Source organism: Halichoerus grypus, chromosome 10, assembly GCF_964656455.1.
Source record: "Halichoerus grypus chromosome 10, mHalGry1.hap1.1, whole genome shotgun sequence".
NCBI classification, from domain to species: Eukaryota; Metazoa; Chordata; class Mammalia; order Carnivora; family Phocidae; genus Halichoerus; species Halichoerus grypus.
The window spans coordinates 21,983,067-22,006,095 of record NC_135721.1 but is presented as its reverse complement, the minus strand read 5'-3'; the positions used below and the strand labels follow the sequence as shown (position 1 = coordinate 22,006,095).

General features: G+C 39.4%; 1 protein-coding gene across 2 annotated transcripts in view; it reads right to left on the bottom strand.

Annotated features, from left to right (window-relative positions):
• Positions 1-23,029, bottom strand: part of BABAM2 (BRISC and BRCA1 A complex member 2) — a 392,539-nt gene that overhangs the window by 263,821 nt on the left and 105,689 nt on the right. For both annotated transcript variants that reach the window (XM_036090220.2, XM_078056121.1), the window contains exon 5: positions 9,427-9,621. In XM_036090220.2, the coding sequence (XP_035946113.1) occupies positions 9,427-9,621 (195 nt within the window). The remainder of the gene's footprint in view (positions 1-9,426; positions 9,622-23,029) is intronic.

Here is a 23,029-nt window from a genome sequence, read left to right as displayed (position 1 = left end):
CTCACAGGAAGGCAGATACATGTCATCTGGTTAGTGGGGGGGGGGGGGATCATGGGACCCCACTGCCATTTCCAGATAATATGGTTTTTCCTTCTTCCTCCAAAAACTGTCTAAACCTACTACTGTCTTTACTTCATTTTCTCCACCTGCATTCCTGACACCCTACAATCTGCTCTCCCCAGCTCAGAACTCTATCAGAACTGCTCCTGGAAAGACAAGCACCACTTTCTCCCTCTTAAAAAGTAACTTTCCCTTTCACCTTGCTTTCCATTCCTTATCTGCATCTTAGTGACATCAACCTCTACTAATCCACATACGGTACTTTATGATTAACAGCATTTACAGAGATAATATGGGAACAACCACTAATCTAGAATTTATGGAGCCCCTACTATCATAATTCACTTCAACTATTTACAAGAGAAGGCTAATGATAATAATAATACTTTGTATTACATAACTCCATGTTTGCTTAATTCTGTTTGCTTCCCACACACAGGATCTCATTTATGTTTGTGTCAAGGGTGGGTGACAGGGGAGTTACCTCCAGGAAAGTGACACAGGGAAAACCTATAGTCACATATACACAAAACTAATGACAGAATTAGATCTGAAGCTCCCACTTCCCAGATCACTCTCTCTCCAATACATTTCCTATGTATACAGGCCTCTGCTCTGAAGGACTTTACACTCTAATACATACTGCTATAAAAGTAATCAAACAAGGAGGCCATCAGACTGAGGGGGTTCTCATGGCTTGGTAGCTAACTTAAGCAAACTGAAATCTAAACCAATCATTTCCTATAAATGCCTCCAAATTAAGAAGAACAATCAATCACAAACAGCCAACTGGGCTTTCCCAAATGATGCAACTACTTAAGCTACAGCCAATCAATTAAGTCCCCTGCTTTGCTGCTTTGTCTTCTCTACAAAAACCCTGCCCCCTAGCTTTTGTCAGTAGAATGCTCCTAACCACTTCGAATCCATGTCTGCTCAAATAAACTCTTAAAAAATTTTAATATGCCTGTTTATTTTTTAACAAACCTCATATACTTTCCCCTGAAACGTAAATCACAGCAGGATGAGATGGCAGAAGCCTCAGTCATTAACTCAAATGAGGAGCTCCTCATGGAATGGCTCCTTTCTTTTCTGCACAATATTCTTAAACGCTGCCAGAACTTAATTTATAAGCCATGGATTCCTAAAATCTTACTGGAATTTGGGGGTCAACTACAATAACAAAAAAAGATAATTGCTTCACATTCTCCATTATATAAGTGTATGTCATTATTAAGAAAATACCCAGAAAAGGAAAAAATATGTTGCCAAAACACTGTTTTATCTCACAGATCACCCACTGGTATTCTTTAATATGTAAAAAATGTGAAAACGTGGTTGTGGAACATCTCAAAACATTCATTTCATAGCAGGAAAGAAAAATGTCTTTGATCGAAATATTAGGTATGATTAACTTTGAGTTCTGGGAATTAAAAGCCAAAGGAAAAAAAAAATCACAAATTTCCTTACTGTGCTTTGTTACAATTAACAAATACTGGTTCTTCAGATACAACAGACCCATGCAGGAAACACTGGCAAGGCAGTTGATATATATAACATAAAATGAGACCTTAGGCTTTACCCATTGAGAAAACTGATAATGCACCCTTATTTTGATATAGTGTATCAAAACAGTATGTATGATTTTAATACCTGTAGCTTATATTGTGGCATTCATCAAAACTAACATTCTAATCTTAAAACTAACTCTGCTCAAAGAGGTAACAGGTGATTTTGTGGTGATGGAATAATTCTGTATTTGACTGCAGTGGTAGTTACAGGAAATGATGCCTGTGGTAAACTGGCATACACATACATCGTGCCAAGGTCAATTTCTTAGTTTCTATACTGTACTATCATTATGTAAAATGCAACCACTGGAGGAAATTGAGTGAAGGGTAGGCAAGACCTCTGTACTATTTTAAAACCTCTTGTGAATCTATAGTGATTTCTAAATAAATAAATAAATATACTTAAAAAATAACTCTGACAATGCAGGCACATAAGAATTGTTCATTCTGAACATACAAGCTTACATTTCAATGTATCATCTGTTTTCTCCAAATTAAAAAGAAAGAACAGTGCTTACTAAAAATTACAAAACCACCAGAGATAAAGAATACAATGTTCAAAACTAACATCTACTCATTCAAGGAGATGAGCAAAGCAAATAAGACAAATGACTTCATAAAAAGACAAAGGCAAAGAACAAAGGGTTTTTGCTGGTTTTCTTAAAAATGTTTACTTTCAAGTGTGCACTTGCTGAAACCTTCTAGATGGAAGTTTGGGGGAAAAAAGAAGAGTCTCTGAGGTGGTATGGAGGCAGCACTGAATTTCAAATTGGCAGGCTTGTCAGAAGGCTGACAGGAGATCAGAACCCTCTCCCTCTTCTCCATGGCTATTACAGTTTTCCTTTTGCCAGCTGACAGTAACAAGGAAGAGGCATCTCAGGTTCTTAAGAGCCTCACACTTTTGCAACAGAAATGGAAAGTTAAGAATGTAAATATATGTGGCAGAAAGAAATATTCAGTAACGACAAGCAGTCACCATCCTCTCAAAAGAATACAGGATTTTGTAATCCAAAGGTATGAAATAATTATGCACAGTCTTAGATTCATCACAGAGAGTAGTTGTCAGATGGGCTAGTCGGATCAGGAGAACCAAAATAAATGGGTTTACAATTATATTGATCTCACGGTGTTTATAGGAGAGCATGTTAATGTTTTAATTCATAAACATCAATTTATTTCGTATAAAAAGTCTTCATGCTTCAATATTCCAATAAGAGATAATAGATGTGGGGCCCTGGGGTGGCTCAGTTGGTTGAGAGTCCAACTCTTGGTTTCAGCTCAGATCATGATCTCAGGGTTGTGAGCCCCACATCTGGCTCTGCACTCAGCAGGGAGTCTGCCTGAGGATTCTCTACCTCTCCTCCTGCCCCTCCCCCCGCCCGCAAGCACGTACATGCGCCTGCGCGCGCACGCGCACACTCTTTCTAAATAAATAAAATCTTTTAAAAAAGAGAGAGATAATAGATGTGATTTATTGATAAGTAAACCAGTCATATACGTGTGCTTACAATTCTTGTTCCCCATGTAGGTTATGCCCCTAAGTTATTCTCCAACCATTACCCACTGCCCTCCTCTACTTATCATGCCGTATCCACCTTCCCTTATGGCCTCCGCCAGCTCCAGTTCATCAGGGACAGCTTTCCATAGTCACTTCATTCCTCAGTGACTGGGTCTTCTAAATTCTTACACAGGCTGTACTACCACTTGAGACAATTTATCCAACACTGCTATTTCATTTTTTTACAAATGTGCATTGAGTCTTCTCAACTGGATTTTTAACACCTTCAAGAGCAAAAGCTGTCACTGGTATACTTTTACCCAAAACTTTTTTAGGTTACCCTTTTTTGGGGGGAGTTACCCTTTTTTACCCAAAACTAGCAGAGCAGACTTTCCATAAATGGACATCAGTCCTGCACTGGCTTAGCCCCTATCAAACTGCATCTTGGGGGATTGCTACAGCATTCCAGTGCATATACATATAAAAATAATTTTAAATAGATTCTGTAGTCTTCCATAATAACTACCTTTTCACACTCCATGTTATCAGAAAATTTGAAAAGCATGTCCTAATAAAACAGTGAACAAAAAAAATAGGGTCAAAAGAAAAGCCCTGTGACATTCCACAAGACACCTGATGGCTGACAAGAGTTACATCCAATCTTTTAGGTGTAGCTCTTCCACAGATTCAAACAACCAAGAAAGGAACATACAGTCAGTAGAATACTAAGGGAGAATGACAGAATGCTTTATTGAAAATGAGATAATCTAAGTCAATGACATCCACCTTCCTTAGAAGGGTAAAATAAACTGCCATGACTGTTTCTTGGTTACCCAACTGTCCTTCCAACTGACTACTACATTCTTATTTAAATGTTTGCCAATCATAGGGCACCTGAGTGGCTCAGTTGGTTGAGCATCTGCTTGGCTCAGGTCATGATCCCAGGGTCTTGGGATTGAGCCCCACATCCATGGGGCTCTCTGTTTAGCAAGGAGCCTGCTTCTCCCTCTCCCTCAGCCTGCCGCTCCCCCTGCTTGTGCTCTCTCTCTCTCTCTCCCCCCTCCGTCAAATAAATAAATAAAATCTTTTAAAAAAAAGTTTGCAAATCAACCATGTAAAGACCTGAGTGTGATTTCTTTTAAAAATCTCCACAACATTTGTACTTTCTACAGTCTTCCAGGATCTTTCTGTTTCTCCACAGTTTCTCAAAGATATCTCTGAGAGCACATCTGCCCATTTCTTAAGTACCCATTTTGAAACAGTCCCCCCTAGAGCCTCCAGATGGAGCACAGCTTTGCCAACACCTTGATTTTAGCCCAAGGAGACCCATTTCAGACTTCTGACCTCCAGAACTATAACAATAATAAATTTGTGTAGTTTTAAGCCACCAAGTTCGTGGTAATTTTTTATAGCAGCAAAAGGAAACTCATACAGTCCTGGATTTGAAAAGTCTTGGCTCAAAACTCAAAATCAAGTTCCTTGTTTTCTGCCGGCGTCCTGTGTTTATTGTCCAAATTCTTGGTCTAGTTATGGATTCCATTAGCACACTGTCCTTTAATGCATTCCTGAACCAGTCTGCCAAGCTTGAATGTGTTTCATCCCTCAAGACACCTTTATATTCTGCTCCTTGACCAGTAACTAACTCATAGGCCTATCTTTTTACTTCTGTAGTCTCAGCTCCCACTTCTACTAGGGCCCTCCCTAGGCCTGCTCTGCTGGAAGCTTAACCTCTAACCTGCCTTGCTATGGGATTCTCAGTTTCTTCACTTCCCCTGAATCCATACCCATTGCCCTAATGCTTACAAATTATTCAATAGTAAATCAAAATAAACTGGGGTAAGTATAGCAGTAGTAGGCTTTTTAAGTGAAGAATGAAAACACTATAAATTTAAACTGTCTAGCTGCTTTAAATGATTTTAAACTTCAACATCTAGATGGACTGTAAGTCAAGTATTAGCTGAGCCAATGAATATAAGGTTGACCTTTGAACAACACAGGTTTGAACGGCACGGGTCCACTTATAAAGAGATTTTTTTTCAATAAATACAGTACAGGACTATTATTGTATTTTCTCTTCCTTAAGATTTTCTAAAACAACATTTTCTTTTCTCTAGCTTACTTTATTGGAAGAAAACAGTATATAATACATATAACATACAAAATATGTGTTAATCAACCTTTTATGTTAGCAGTGAGGCTTCTGGTCAGCAGGAGGCTATTAGTAGTTAAGTTCTGGGGAAGTCCAAAGTTATACATGGATTTTTGACTGCACGATAGGGGTGGAAGGGGGGAGATGGTGCCCCTAACCCCGTGTTGTTCAAGGGTCCACTGCAATTTAAAAACTTTTTAGTTCGGAAAAGGTGCCATAAAACTGGATATATTTAAAATCAGCCTTAATATTCAAAGGGTGAATTGGGTGGGAAGGAAAACCCTAAAAACCAAAGACCAATTAGTTTGACAGTGATTCCCATTTTCAAATGAGTCTATCAGCACTAAAGACAACAGAGGTTCACCAAGAAGTCATGCCAAATTAACCTAACATCTGTTTTTGAGGGGAGAACTAAGATGATTATTTAATAAGAAAAATGCTAGGATGAGAGGATAAACTAAGTTCAACAAAGTCTTCCTTACAATCCATGCGAACAGATTCAAGATGCAAAATCATCAATAGTTTAAAGCCTTAACCTCTGCACTGTTGGTGGAAACTGAAAACGGTGCAGCCATTATGGAAAACAGTAAAGAGGTTTTTCAAAACTGAAAAATAGCATTGGCGATATGAACCAGCAATCCCACTCTTGGGGATATAATCAAAAGAATTCAAAGCAGGATCTTGCAGATTTATTAGCACACCCTTATACAGTGCAGCATTATTCACAATAGCCAAGAGGCAGAAGCAACTCAAATGTCCATCAACGTGTAAATGGGTAAACAAAATGTGTATATACTTACAATGGAATATTATGCAATCTTAAAAAAGGAATGAAATTTATCACATACTACAACCTGCATGAACCTCAAAGGCATTATGCTAAATGAAATAAGCCAGTCACAAAAGGACAAATGCTGCATGATCCCATTTATTGCAAGAATCTAAAAGACTCAAAATGACAGAAACAGAAAGTAGAAAGGTAGTTGCCAAGGGCTAGAAGGAAGGGAAACTGGTACTTAACGGGCATAGAGTTTCAAATCTGCAAGATGAAAAAGTTCTAGAGATGTATTGCACAACAATGTGAAGATACTCAACACTATTGAACTGTATACTTAGAAATGGTGAAGGTGGTAAATTTAACTTTATGTGTCTTTTACCACAATAAACAAAATAGTTTAAAAAAAAAAAACTTGAAAAAAAAAAAACTTGAACTGAACAAACAAGATGATTTGTAACAATAAATTTTAAACCTACTGATTCAAAGGCATTAATCATGTATAAGACCTTGGGAAACATGTCCTTTAAGAAAAGGCTAAAGAATAAAGGGGAAGGAGGCATACTTAACTTAAGGAAGACTAAGTGAAACCTAAAAGAGTTAAGACAGAGAAAGAAACCTAAAAGTTATTCTATGGTTAACTAGACTCAGGTTTATTCATTCATTCACTCAACAATGTTTATAGAAAATAAACAATGTGGCAGGCACTGTTCTAGGTGTTTCTGATACAACAGTGAACAGAGCAGAGATACCTGCCTTCCTGAAATTTTACATTCCAGTGGGGAGAGACACACAAACAATAAACAATAAATGAGTGTGGTAGGCTGCTTCTAAGTGGCTCCCAATGGTCCCTGGTATTCACCCTCTCAATATAATTCCTCCCCTGCGTATGGACTGGACTTAACAAACAGAACACGGTAAATATGATGAGATATCACTTCCAAGATTTGATCAAAAAGACTGTGACGTCTATCTCACACACTCTCTCTCCTGCTTGCTTGCTCTGGTGAAGCCAGCTGCCATCTTATGAGCTGCCCTGTGGAGAGGCCCTGTGAAGAGCCAAGAAGCTGAGGGCAGCCGCAGCCAACAGCCAGAAGCCAGGACTGAACTAAGACCCTCAATCCAAAGGCCCACAAGGACCTAAATGGTACCAACAATCACATGAATGAACTTAGAATGGATCCATCCAGTCGAGCCTTGAGGAGACTACAGCCCTGGCCAATACCTTGAGTTCAGCTTCTCAGAGCCCCAGAAGCAGAGGGTCTATACAGATTCCTGACAAAAACTATGATAATAAATGTTGTTGTTTTAAGTCACTAAATTCTGAAATGGTTATTTTATGCAGCACTATACTATACAACATGCTAATTATATGTATGTTAAAAAGAGATGCAAATAAACGTAGAGCAGAGTAAAGGTGGGGGGGTGCGAGATTCGATTTTAAAAAAGGGGTGTTACAGGGGCGCCTGGGTGGCTCAGTCGTTAAGCGTCTGCCTTCGGCTCAGGTCATGATCCCAGGGTCCTGCTCTGCGGGAAGCCTGCTTCTCCCTCTCCCACTCCCCCTGCTTGTGTTCCCTCTCTCGTTGTGTCTCTCTCTGTCAAATAAATAAATAAAAATCTTTAATAAAAAAAAAAGGGGGTGTTACACAGGGTGCCTGGGTGGCTCAGTCGGTTAAGCATCTGCCTTCTTTGGCTTAGGTCATGATCTCATGGTCCTGGGATCGGGCCCCACGTGGGGCTCCATGCTCAGCGGGGAGTCTGCTTCTCCCCCTTCCTCTGCTCCCCCACCCCACACTGCTCGTGTTCTCTCTCAAATAAATAAATAAAATCTTTTAAAAAGGGGCGGTGTTACAAAGACTTGCATGTGAATGTTTGTAGTAGCATTATTCATAAGAGTCAAAAAGTGGAAACAACCCAAATGTCCATCAATAGGTAAATGGAGAAACAAAATGTGGTATGTCTATACAATGGAATCATTCAGCCACAAAAAGAAAGCAAGCAGTGACACATGCTATGCCGTGGAAGAAGCGCAAACATATTATGCTAAGTGAAAGAAGCCAGCCACAAAAGAATACCATTGTATGAAGAAAACCTATACAGAGAAAAAGTAGTTGAGTAGTTCCCAACTACTTTGTCTTGGGATAGGGGTAGGAAGAGGATTAACCATAAATGGGCATAAGCGATCTTATCGGGGTGATGGAACCATTCTCAAACTGGATTGTGGTGGTGGCTGCTCAACTTGGCAAATGTATTAAAAATCATTGAATGGGACACTTAAAACAGGTGAATTTACGGTACGTAAATTATACCTCAAAAAAGTTGCTTAAAAAAATTGGGGGGTGTTGGGGCGCCTAGGTGGCTCAGTCGGTTAAGCAACTGACTCTTGATCTCAGCTGAGGTCTTGATTTTAGGGTCGTGAGTTCAAGCCTCACCCTGGGAGCCAGCATGGAGTCTACTTAAAAAAAAAAAATGGGGGTGTTAACACAGGCATCACAGAGAATATAACATGAGTAAAAACTAAAAAGGAAGGGTGTCAGCCATGAGAATATCTAGGGGAAATATGCCAGACAAGGGGAAGCTACACAGAGACCCTAGGGCAGGAGCACACCTGTGTGTCTACACACAGCAAGGGTGCTAGTACGGTGGAACTGGAAACTTTTAGACAGGAAAGTAAGAGACGAAGTGAGAGAAGCAGTGATGGGTGGAGGGTGGTGGTGATGGGAAGCACGTAGGGCGTTTCTACGCCACTGGAGGGACTTTGGCTTTAGCACGTGAGAAACAGTATATTTAAGTTCTGGGAAGAGGAGAGATACGATCCAACTTGCATTTGTAAGATCCTACAAAGTCAAAAAATTACAAAAAGAGATTATAAAAGGCTCCAGATAAGCTAGGTACCTCCAGAGTTACTGACCTCTCTTGTCTGACTGGCAGAGAGAGACGTTCTACACCGAAAAGGAAGGGGCTCTCGTCAGTGTCTCAAATATGTGGCCTGTGTGACCTGCCTCAGAACCTCCAAGGGACCCTTATTATACAGGCAGGTCCCGATGTTTCACCCCTGACTCGTGAACATCTGGGGATGAGGATAGAAGACTCTAAATTTTACAAACTTCCCCAGGTGATCATTTTGAGGAACATGTGAACCAGATGAACGTTTAAGTCCCTTCTGCTTCTAAGTGGTTCCCAATGGTCCCTGGTATTCACCCTCTCATATAATTCCTCCCCGAGGAATTACACAGAAATTTCAAGAAAGTACACAGGCAACCGAAACCATGTTTATCTAAGGAAATGGCTGGGATTTACTACAAATGAACATCAGAATTGATTACTTTATTACAGAGGAAGTGCCTTTTTTTTCCCATCCTCAAAAACACCTTACCCAGTTGTTCTTCTTCCCAGCGTAAATTTCCATGTTCTCTCCGTACTGCGGCTCTTCCAGTAGCGTCTGGTACTCAAACAGGAGGCGGGAGCTCTCCCGGAGGCGGCCGCACTGGAACTGGTGGTACTGCTGCACGAGCTCCTTCACCACAAGCAACAGACATTCAGGGTTTGAAGGGTTCCAGGAGGCAAGGTTCTGCAGGAGCCAAAAATAAAAGGCCAGTGAAAAAGGAATTTTCATACAAATCCAGTACCACATGAGCACAGCAACATAGAGGGAAAGAGTTATGAAAATCTAAGAGGAACAGATCACTCTTAATTAGCAATAAACGCAGAACTGAAGTTAGAAGCATCTTTTGAGCTTGGTGACTTTGCCTGCCTTCTACAAATCCTGGCAGAAAGTCAAGGCGGAATTCCATCATGAGGAGACAGAAACAGTAAAGTGTAGAGCAGGGCAGTGATAAAACAAGAAACCTAAATATCCTAGAAGACCATCATTTTAGCCCTAGAAGACTTAATTTCCTTCTTATTCTTTTATAATTTTAATTTTTTTCAATCTGCACATAAATCCAGCATTATATGCTAATATCATTCAACCCAGATCCCCACACCATCTGCATCTGTAATACCAGATATTAATAAATTCTCTGTAAACACCAGAGCCCCACAGAAATATAAGCACACCGGTGATGGTTTGGCCTGGAAATGATAGGAATGGAGTAGAGAAGAGGGAAAATAAATCAGGAAATGCAAGGTTCAGAGAGAGGAAGGAAATGGCCATGACAGCTTATGAGCAAGAAAGGAGCTGGGAACAGGGGAAAATCTGGTCAACAGACAGTCATTGTGAAGCTCACATTCATTCATTCAACAATAGCTATCAAATGCCTATTATTAAGCATCAGCCACCGTTCTAGGCAGTAAAGAAAACAAGCCAAGCCCTTGCTCTCCAAGAACTTACATTTTAGTGGGCCAAAATAAACAAACAATGAAATAGATCAGTAGATGGTAATAAATGCTACTGAGCACCATACAGCATGCATCCCAGAAGCCTAGGGAAGGGAGTGGTTCAAGGAGAAAGAGGTGATCAGCTGTGTGAAATGGTGTTAACAAGGTGAGTTAAGGAAGCCTGAGAGCTGGCCAATGGGCCCAGTGACACACCCATGAATAGCATCCTCAGCAGGTGCTCTTTGGTAACGTAAAACGTGACTGTCAAGCATTAAAGAAAGGATACGTAGAAAGTGCACATAGCTAAGACAGACAATTCAAACTGGCAACTAGTGGGGAGTGTGGGGTCCAAGGGCAAGTTCTGCTCAGATGTTTGTCCTCTGCTGAAATGTCCATGTAGAGAAGGGGGTGGGGAATAAGGTGGGGGTGGGAGGCAGAATAGCAGGAGGAAAGAAAGCAAATAGGTAGACAGGGATGGGATCTCCAAGAGGGCTGGCCTTAGAAATGAGCGCAGAGAGTCCACCCATAGGAACGGGAGGAAAAGCCAAGTAAATGAGTGTTAAGTGCAGGCAGGTTGTTCCATGAGGTGAAAGGAGCATGTGGTCCAGAGAGCTTCTCTTTTCTCCTTGAAACAGGAAGGAAGGTCATCAAATGGGAGTCAGGAAGAAGGAAAGGATATTGGAAGTTGGAGAAGTAGTATGAAATAGTCACTTAGAAGAGACATTTAGTAGACTAAATGGACTGGAGAAATGTAGGAAGAATTCCAGATAGCACTAAAAGCCCTACTGAGGTGAGAGGGATAGTTTTTAAGTGAGACCAATTAGCATAAATTTCATTGCCTGGGTGCAAATGTGAAGTGAGAGGAATTTGGATTTAACAAAGCTTGGGACTTTGCCAGAAAAGCACAACAGAAAGAGAGGCAAAGATCTTAGAGGGTTTGCAAAAGAATGATTACAATTATGAACCGTGGACGTTAAGCCAGGAAAAAGACAAGCAAGTTTGTAAGGGAGGTGAGAATTCGTGAAAGGGTGGCAGAACCAATGGTCCTGAGTTTGGTGGATCATTAGGTATTATTATATGGGGAAAGGCTTACTAATAGGGAAAATACATAACCTTGAACCAGGGCTGCTGCAAATTCAAGGACAGTGAATAGAATAGGAATGACAAAGGTAATAAAAGCCTGGTAGGCTAATGCTCATTAGGGTGAGGTTTGCTCCTCCAGTTAGGTCAATCAGTAGGTGTCCGGCAGTAACAGGGCCAGTGCTATTGGCTGAATAAAAAGACTAATGGGTTTGATAACTAACAGAAAACATACTAACAGATAACTACTAAAAAGAATGAATTGGAAAAATGGGAGGTGTGGTCAGAGAACAGGACGGTTACAACCGAGGGAGCAGAGGTGGTCTGTAACTGGGACTGACAATGTGGAGTACCACCAAAAGCCTGCCTGGCTGGGAAGAATCCTTTATATGCATATTAAATCATTTATGTAGAGAATTTTAGGGAAAAGGGAATGACAATTTCCTTGGTAGCAGCACTGAAGAGCAAGGAGAACACCTACATACCTCTAGGCACAATGGTATAAAGGGTGTGAGAGAGAAATCAGCTCCAATTTATTGGAGAACATGGAGGGAAAGGTGGAACCTCCAGGCAGAAGGTCAGACTCCAGAGTAGTGGTTACCAGTCTTTGCAACGGAATCACCTAGACAGCTTTAAAAATACTAATACTTGGGCCCTACCCTCCACCTCCTGATTTTGGTTCAATTGGGTTAATCTGAGATCCCTCTCCGAGGTCTTGGGTATTGGGGTGTTTGTTTTAAATTCAAGCTCCCAGGTGATTCGAATGCAAAGCAAAAGTTGACAACCATGGACTTGGAGGAAAAAGGATTACAGAAAAGGTTGCGGATACAGGATATCTGTGGATACAGGACTCTACTGATAAGAGTTGACAGTGTTAATACCCCAAAACACCCAATCTCTAGAAAGCTAGAAATTTAGCATCAATAAAGGAGAACACATGTTACACTACCAATGTTCAACAGGTGATAATTATACTGCTTGCCAAATGCTATATAAATTCTAAGAACTTTTCATATATTCAAGTTAATCCATATCACAACCTTATAGACTATATTACTACACTTTATAGATGAGGCAAAAAGTAGTTCAATATCTTGTTCAGAGCTATTAAGCAATCAAGTTGAGTTTCAAACTTAAGCAATTTGGCTCCAAGTCCCTGCTTAAGCACTACACCAAAGGTTCTTACACATTTTGGTCTTGGATACCTTTTACACTCTTTTAAAAAAAAGTACTGAGAACACGAAAGAGCTTCTGTGTAGATGAATTATAGGGATTAAATTTACTATATAAAAAATGAAAACCCAGAAATTTTTAAAATATTTATTAATTCATTTTAAAATAACAAACCTACTACATATTAACATAGAAATATTTTTAATGAATCACTAGGATTTCCAAAAGAAATAGAGCATGGCATTGTTTTACATTCTTGCAAATCTCTTTAATGTCTGGCTTAATAAAAGAGCTGAATTCTCATATCTGCTTTTACGTTTAGTGTTGCAATATGTTGTTTTGGCTGAAGGATATGAAAAAAAAATCCAGCCTCACTCAAATATGTACTTTAAAAAGAGAGGAGTATTTTAATAGCCTTGTCAAATAATTCTAGATATATTCTTCTTGGATACTATACCAAAACTCAACAAGTGGAAGTTTCTTAAAGGTTAGCTGCAGGGGCACCTGGCTGGCTCAGTCATTGAGCATCTGCCTTTGGCTCAGGTCATGATCCCAGGGTCCTGGGATCGAGCCCCGCATCGGGCTCCCTGCTCTGCGGGGAAGCCTGCTTCCCCCTCTCCCACTCCCCCTACTTGTGTTCCTTCTCTCACTGTGTCTCTCTCTGTCAAATAAATAAATAAAATCTTCAAAAAAATTTTAAAAAAAATAAAGGTTAGCTGCAATGTGGAATCTGAAACTGTATTAATAAGCATTTCATACTCTTACATTAAATTCCATTCATCTATCTTGCACTTTAAATATATCTTCTACTCAATGCATGATTTTGTACCATCATGCATTTGGTCATTTAGAAAATACTGATTCACAGAGTTATGCAGATCTTCCAAATATTGACACATTTCATTTATAGTACCACATAATCACATTCATTAATATCATAACTAATAATCTCACCAGAAAAGTCTTCTATCAAAAGAAAACAAACAAAAGGTTTAAAAAAATGCATCCTTTAAAAGGACAGCAATTACTCTGATCTACTAAGTAGTTTGATTTACAGGCACCAAATGACAATGGGGAAATCATGAAATAGGTCTTAAGGGATGTTCAAATAAAGATTTGATGAACAGAGGAAAAAAGTAAGCTCTTGAGCATAGTACAGTGAATGAAAGACAGCCCTAGCTATGAACTGATTTGATAAGAAGAGTACAAAAGTCCTCACTGGCAAACCTCTTGACCTCAAGATTCTGAAAATTCCTTTTGAGCTACTCAAGACCACAAAGTATCAATAGGATATAACGACAAGGGGCGCCTGAGTGGCTCAGTCTTTTGAGCGTCTGCCTTCAGTTCAGGTCATGATCCCGGAGTCCTGGGATCAAGCCCCACGTCAGGCTCCCTGCTCAGAGGGGGGAGTCTGCTTCTCTCGCTCCCTCTGCCCCTCCCCCTGCTTGGTCTCTTGATTTCTCTCTCTCTGAAAGAAATAAAATCTTTAAAAAAAAAAGATATAAAACACAGTACAGAACTTAAAATGATCATTATGTAACTTGCTTTGCATTTCCTTCAGAGATCATCATTAAACATTAATAGGAAAAATATACAATCTTTCATTTCTTCATCAAGTAGTTGAGTCCCTGTTCTAGGACAAAAAGAAAAAAGTTTAGTTGCCTCAACTTGTATTTTTTTAATTCTATCATTTCTCTTCTCTTTAGCTGTTTGGCAAGTTACCAGCCTATATCCCTCAATAAAACTATATATATATATGTATATATAAGCTGGCAAACATCTCTTACCAATTTGAATTCATTTCAAGTAATTCAACCTAATTGTTAAATATGTAAAGATATGCCAACAAGTCCCTTCCCATTAAAATACAATCTCTCAGTACATGGAAATACATTTGACCTCTTTGGCCATTCAGTGCACACTTCACTGGGAAATGACTTAGCCAAAAAGCATCCCCATCAGGGGTACAGACAGGCTCAACAAAATAAAAATCCCCCCACTATTGCTACATGACCACTTTCACTTACGTAATTTGTGGTTTGAGCCACTTTGTTTAGAAGGGGAGAACAAAGAAGATATTACAAGATTATGGTCACATCCTAAGACTAGGACATATTTTTAAAATGGTCTAACAAGGCAGATGTTGGAGCTCTCCACTCTCCTGGGTAGAGACAATGTCCAAAGTTTCTTCAGGGAAGTGTGCAAGCCAGGACAGAGTGGGAACCGGGGCAGGTGTGTGTGTGTGTGTGTGTGTGTGTGTGTGTGTGTGTGTAGCTCAAGGTATAAATTAAGAAGCCTCTTTAGAAAAAAGAGAAAAATAAGTATTTCCCCCTATATTACAAATATGTGTGTATATATATACACACACACACACACACACTATATATATATATATATATACACACACACACACATATATTATTCTATATATACTATACTAAGTTCTATTCTACTTATTTTTTGGTCATGCATGAAAGAAGAAATCTGAAATGAGGATGGCCACAAAGAGTAAGTACAGGACACATACTACCAAAGAAAAGAGAATAGAAAAGAGATTTCATGGGGCGCGTGGGTGGCTCAGTCGGTTAAGCGTCTGCCTTCGGCTCAGGTCATGATCCCAGGGTTCTGGGATTGACCCCGCGGAGGGCTCTCTGCTCAGCGGGGAGCCTGCTTCTCCCTCTGCCTGCCGCTCCCCCTGCTCGTGTGCTCTCCCTCCCTCCCCCTCTCTCTCTGACAAATAAATAAATAAAATCTTAAAAAAAAGAGAGATTTCAAAAATGAAGAATGAAACACACATTAGAAGCAAGTGATAAAACCCAATAAAAGTGACTAAACAAAAGCAGAAGAGTTAACGACTGCCATGAAACTTTCCTCACCCTCCCTAAACACTGATGAAGCAGTTCAGGGAGGTGTCACATCAGTGCATTCTAAAGACTGGTTAACTAGAGCGGGTGAAGAGCTCTGTTGATATTCAAGTGCGGACAAGTGACAGTATAGACTATAAATCTGCCAACCCTCTCTTCAGTTCACTGAAGTGTCAGTCTCTAGCCAAACGACTGGCACCTGCCTCTCTACAGCCAGGACTCATCTCACACCCGGCATTAATTCAGGACCCCCTACATCGGCTCCGCTGCCGAGGCTGCCTGCTCCTGGGACCCTCACCCTTCCCACATTTCTCTCTCATCAACACGCTCCACCACATATGTATACTCCCAAATCAATGGCCCCACAACCTTGAACATGCCCAACCAATCCTCAGCTCCTTGTCAGCTTCCGTACGTCAGAAACATAGTGAGGGATACTGTTTTCAGAAGCCTATCTCACCCCCAATTCACAGCTCACTTGCTGAAAACATGGCTTCTGAGCCATACTGAGGCAAATGTAGACACACACAAGGACATCAATCCAGGAGAGAATCGGGAAACAATGTACTAAGTTCATATCTTTGGGGAAATAAAGGAGGAAAATAAGCAAATTAGCAAATGAGCCCTGGGACCCATCACTGCCTAATAATGGAAGGAAAAGAAATCTAAGGGGAAAAAATTTTCTTTAACAAAAACAAATCTTGTAACAAAAATTTTCCATTAATAAAAGGAATTATTTGACACTTCATACCACAAAATTTTGCACTGTCTGGCATTCAGATAAAATAGAAATCAAAATGGATTAACAATATGTGAAAAGCATGCAACCTTACTAATAATCAAAGAAATGTAATTTCTCTGGTTTCTTCTTTTTTGTAAACTAACTTTTTGTGGAAGAAATAATATATACATGGTAAAAGAAACAGCGTTTTTCCAATAGCATAAAAGAGCATCAAGAACAAAAGTCTCCCTCACAACTTATATTAGATCTCCCATTCCCCAAGAAGACTACTCTTATCCCCCAGAAAGAGCCACACTGGGACTGTGTAAGGTGCCAACCTCTGACCCTTCTTGGGTATTCCTAAATCACCTCTAGCTTTGATCACTCTGCAACTTCTCCCCCACTCTTTGAAGCTACATACCCTGGCTCCCATGGTTCGACTAGCCTCCCTTGAACCAGGTGTTAATTTGAACTCAGTAGCCTGACTTTTACTCCAAGATGGGGCCTGGGCCCCACAAATTGTCTCTTGCTCTCATGGGACTCATGATCTGGCCAGCTCCTCACTTTTTAAGCAAATAGCTAATGCTGGGAAGGATGCAATTTAATGGACACTTTTACACATGAGAGTGAAAATTGATACAAGCAGTTTATATATTTTTTCCAAGAATCACAAAAATGTTCATTCTCAAAACCTCTTAGAAGTCCTATTTGAGAATCTAAGAAAAAAGCAAAAATAAGGGGGGAAAAAAGCACCATAGACAAAAAATGTACAGTCATTTAAGATATCATGAAATTGCAAATAACCTAAATGCCCGATAATAAGAAATAGTTAAAAAACGGTTATGGTCACTCAAAGGAATAATAAGCAGCCAGTATGTTTACAAATACTGGGCAATAGCATAGAAAATACTATTAAATACTGGCAAAATATTATATGAAGACAAATATAAAACTGCATACACATCATGACCTTAACTTTGATTATCCCCATCCCTTCCTAAGTTCCTAAACCAAAAAACATATATACATTAAAAAACTACTAGAAGAAATGTTAACAACTGATTTCTATAGTTGGGAGCTATTTAGCAGCGTTCTCTTTTCCTTCTTCCTAATGTTCTAGATTTTCCACATTTTCTAATTGTATTGTTATACATATGTATGTATATATGTGCACATACATAACATGTGAATGTACTTTCATAATGGAAAACTATAAATTTTTAAAAATAGAATAGCATACTTCAAATATTTCATTCCAAACTGTGTTTCAATCTCAAAGTTTAAGAAATTCCACTTGCCATTTACATATTTTATAAGGTCAGACTTCAATTGTCTCTTTTTATCAACTCAGAGTTACCCAGTTCCATAGCCTTCTGGAGAACAAATCTTGCATCACTTAACCCTAAATAAATATGCTTTAAGGAACCTTGAACTGTTTCTTAAATTCCAAACCTCGCAGAACATTTCCAGAAAGCTACTGCAATATGCTATCATGTAATGGCAACAGTTGTAGGAATTTATTACGCTTCTCTCAACCAAAACTCCTCTGTGTTACATTTCTCTGAATGGAAGTCTTAGGAAATGACCAATGACATTTTACATTTCTAAAAGAACTGTAACTGGACAGCGTGAATTTTTTAAATGTCACTTCAACTAGGGAATACAAAAGATAAAAATGAATTTGCTAACTGACCTATTTGTAAGAGGACCAAGCATTATCAAAAATGAATATCCACACTGTACGTTATAACTCCTCTAACGCATCACCTAAAATAATTTAAGTGAAATTATTTTAAACTTCTCTTATACTTTCTTAAAATATAGCAACTTCTTAAAGTACAGTTAACATGAAATGTAAGGGTAGGTGACAGGGAAGCTGAGTTAAGACAAGCTAACTTTGGGACTCCTCAGAGCAAGTCTACTCCCACTTTCATATAACTACCCTCCACACATTTACAGTCATGCAGCTAACAAAAAAGACAACACTCCTGATCATATCCCTTATTGTTAACTTGTGGTTAATGTGTTGGGATTTTATTTTTGAGAAAATTCAAGTGTTAAGAACAAAATGGCATGCATGGGAAGGGAGAGTCCACCACAGTTGCGTTCTGTTCCACTAAAGTGTGTAGGGTACTCACAGAAATAAATATTGGTAAGGCAAAAAAATTAAATAGGGTCATTTTGTAATCCTCAGGGGCTTTATTTTCAAATACTCTAATAATTATCTTCATCCTTATAAGCAGGGCCTAGTGAGTTTGAGATCTGAGATTGTTGCCATGATGTTTGAAGTTGTTAATCATGGTCTTTGAAAGCTCAGTGGGTTCTGGCAAGCACAGAAGCTAATTGGAAAGATACAAATCTCTGACATCGAAATGAATAGGTAAGGAGACAACCAATATAAGGCCATTTCTGGAATCAATATGGGCTAATAAAGGTACTCCTAGAAGGAGTTAGATTAAATCTTCACACCTACTTGGGAACTGTGTCTGACAAGTACATTGAATGTACTCTGGTGAAATGTGGTGATTTGCTGCCTGTGTTCAATGGCTACTGAGGGAGCCAAGTGTAATCTGAGTAGAAGGCACTCCAGACCTCTTAAATCCTGCTTTCACCAGAACACCTCTGCCATTCTGTTTTTTATTTGGTTTGGTTTGGCTTGGGCTTTGGTTTTATTGAAGTTTTACCTAAGATGTCATCGGGAAAAAAATTCTACTGGAAAAATGGATCTTGTCTAATACATAGTGAACACTTCAGTGAAATCTTATGCTCCTCCACCCTTCCTGTTTGTGACCATCTTCATCTTGGTACCAGAAGCCCTGATAAGAGGAATCCAAAAATGACCTAGAGGATCTACAAGCAGATGTGCTGAAGAAATGCATTTTCTCTAGTTTAAGATCTTAGCCCCAAGTCACCAATTAGTCCACAAGTACACAGCTCATGCTTAGAGTGAAAGGGATTTGTCACCTTAAATCATACATATCTTGACAATAAGCAAAATGGAATTGGCATCTTCTCAAAAAATCTAGTCTATTTGGGCCAGCCATGGAAGCTTCTGACTGTGATTTCTCCCCCGGCTTACTCTTAGAGCTCTCCAAGGTTCTGACCTGCCTCCCAACCAAAAACCAACTTCCCTGATTTTTGTTGTGGTTGTTGTTGTTAACTTTTTGTGACCTAGGATCTTTCTAAAAGGACTCTGTATTGACCTGAAGGATAAAATACAGCAGTCCATTCCGTGGCTTACAATCAATAAAGTCTCCTGGCTACTAATGGTAAAGTGACCCACATTATATGTCAGTACAGAACACGACAATTAACCTATCCTTGAGAAGGACAAAGGTAATGTCCTGAACAAAATCCACAATTAACCTTAGTGGCTGAAAGACCACTTTCCCACATGATTTTCCCAGTGACAGAATTGACAGACTTGTAATAGAAAAAAGGCAAAACAAGGGATCTTAAATCTGAACTTTTTGAAATGCCATTCAATAGGCAGCCTCACCCACAGTTGCTAGATAAGCAAAGCTTCCAATTAACAGAAGGGATGCGGGGAATTTTCAAATATCTACAGAGGGATGACCCACTGGCGCATCACACGAGAATTTTTCTATCATCGCAATTTTGTGCTAGGGTGTCAGAATCATTGGAACTGGTTTACTTTGCTTATTTAGTTTCTTCCATAGGTAAACATGCTTTTAATCTAGAATATACAAAAATAGCTAAAACTATGCCTTTGGTTCCATTTAGAAAATTTAAAAAATTGCAGTATCCCTTCTTGCCCATCAGAAGTTACTATAACATTACCTTTCTGTTCTCCTTAAAAGGTGACCAGCGTGCAGCCCCACGTCATGTTGAACTGCCATTTCAAATAGGTCCCTATTTGAAGGTCAGCCGGGACATTTCTAAGTTCTGCTTCTTTCTTTGGAACTGGGGGTAGATAGATGACAGGACACAAGGGCTGGAGGGAACAGGGAGGGAAGGAATCTCAAGCCACATTCCTTTGTCCAGCCTTTCTTGTTTATGAAGAGGAAGAGAGCAGAGCAGATTCCTTTCTATCTTGGAAACCCCTCAGACGCAACAGGGTTGAAAAGAAGGGAAAGAGTACCCTCCACAGAAGCTTTACTAGCCTTTCCTCTCTCAATGGTATAACCACTTAAAGAATAGGAATGGTAGCTTTTCTATGACATGGATAGAAGGACTAAGATGGGGAACACCAACATCACTGAATAGAAGCACTTTGGAGGATGCAGACTTGAATAATAACTAAATCCATTCTAGCTCCTCTATAAGATATTGTCTATATCCACACAACTTTAAAGTGCTATCTTTTGAATATAAAATCAAATCTGTTTGGGGCCAAAATGCTCAAGTTTTATACCTCCTGTTCATCAAAAAAGTACGAATAAGTAATACGAACTTCAATTTTGTAAAAAATGCCGGTATAGACTAAAATTTGATTAATAAGTCCTAAGCATTAAAAATCCTTTTGTGTGGCCAACAAAGTGTTTTAAAGAACATAAATTTTAAATTCCTTTAAGCTGAGCACACATCCAGCTCACAAAGACCCCATTACTTACCAAAACAAACAAACAAACAAACAAAAAAACAGAAAAACCCTTTGAGGCCCAAATTTATTGTGCAACTGAAATGAATATTGTTATTTATCTGAGTCACTAATGCCACACACCTTTTCAATCTTTGCTACTCAGATCCTAAGAATAAAAGGCAACACTGTAATAGCAGAAAGAAAATTGGCAGATATAATTTCTAACTTAATTCAAATTGTTTTTCCTGGGGATGTATTTAAATTGTCCAGGTTGCTCGAATATCATCCAGGGATGTGATTTTGAAGGAGACAGCTTGCTACTGGTTTTCCTGGCTGTACTACAAGAAACAACAGTGTGAGCTTATTTTAAGTTAATGTGTGCTTCTGTGTTTCTTTACAAGAAATTAACTGCAATCATTTAGTTAAAGCAAACACTTTGTTAGGGTTTCGTTTTTCACTAGAAAATGTCTTCAGGAGTCTTTTAAACTGAGAGGGTTATGAATCCCAACTTCTACCCATAGATTTTGAGCTTGGAGCAAATTATTTACATCACAGTGAAAGATCATTCAAGCTTAGTGACCCTTTGTGGCACTGAGTGTTTTTTAGCCATAGGTGAGTCACAACATCTTAGAGGAGTCCTACCCATTCTACTGAATCAAAACAGTAATTCTTTGCCTGCCTCAGCCAGGACCAGACCTCAGGGTAAATTCTCATTTCTTTCCAACTAGGTAATCACAAGGAGACCCATAGGAATGGACAGTATGGAACAAGACAGAACAAAGAGCTTCAACCAAGTTATTTGTAACTAGAGAAACACTTGCGGGCTCTGGCGCCTGGTTTCTGACCCCTGCCCTAGAGGATTTCCCTAGCTAGACCTGGCCTCTGGGCTACAATGATTTTTATTATACAACTGCTTCTCCTGACCTTAGCTGAGCTCCTTGAACTGAATTCCAGACTTGTGGACTTGACAGATCCTCCTCCTCTTAGTCAAAACCCCAGTCTTGGGCCTTCCTGGCCAGTGGTCTTAAAGTCACCAGTATCTTAGTAACACAATGTGTGTGTAAATGATGAGGGGAAACATCAGCTAAAAAGGAGGCTACCCCAAGCTGTTTCTGTTAGTCCAGCCACAAGCAGCTATAAGAAAAAAAGCAATGCAAAGTAACACTAACTAAATGAAAAGATATCCACAAAATATAATATATGGGGTAGTAGAAGCTTTCAGTGTCTTTATCCTTCTCCCTAAAAACTCCACCTCCTAGCCCCAGGTCCATATAACATCATTGTTCTAAATCCACATGTAGTAGCCATCTATTGTTTGATGTCCAACATCCATTTCCCTCCTTCTGGTAACACAGATTTCCTTTAGGAAACCACTCCTCCCCATTCTCAGGTGTGGGTTTTGAGTAAGAACCTCCACTCCGAGCCCCATGGGTGCTGACTGCCTAACCCTATCAACACTTCCTGCACACCTAGCATCTACCCCGTGAGATAAATGAAGACATCAGTTGAGATTTCTGCAAAATAAAAGCATTCTTTCTTTCCACGGGAGAATATAAAGTCTGAACTGGAGTAACAACTCTGTGTTCACAAGAAAAGGGACTGAGCTACTGGGTGGATATGAAGACTAAGAATAAAATCAACACAGTGAAAGGCAGAGCAGAAAAGAAAAGAAACAGAAAGAAACTAGGTTCTTAAATTACATTATTTCAGCCTTATCTGAAGCCCACCTCTGGTCTTTTAAGTTCTATAAGCTGATGAATTCCCTTTATTGTTTAAGCCAGTTTCAATCAGATTTTCTGTGAAAGAGGAAGAGGAGGAGGAAGAGGGAGAGGGAGAAGAGGAAGAAGGAGAAGGCAGAATAAAAGAGTGCTAATACACCCTAACACTGTATCTCCATTTTACCTCCCTCAGGAGAAACCACAGAGGGAGAGGTGCATGAACTCTTACTGAGCCACATAACAATTCAAGAGACCTATAATCCAAAGTACAGATTCAGTGTGGGTCCTGATGTTTTCTTCGAGAGAAAAAAGTTAAGTAGTTCCTTATATAATCTGCAGAAAAATCTACATAGAAGATTAATCTATTTCCACTAACCCAATAACGATTACAATTATTTCTCTTAAGGGAAAAATAAATAAAAAGATAGAAAGAAGGGAAAGATGGAAGACTCTACCCTTGTCGATTATATTCATTCAATGAGCATAAGATAAATGCATCTAAGATAGAGCTCTTCAAATACCAGTATGGTTTTGGATTGGAGGAGGGGGCAGGTAATAAA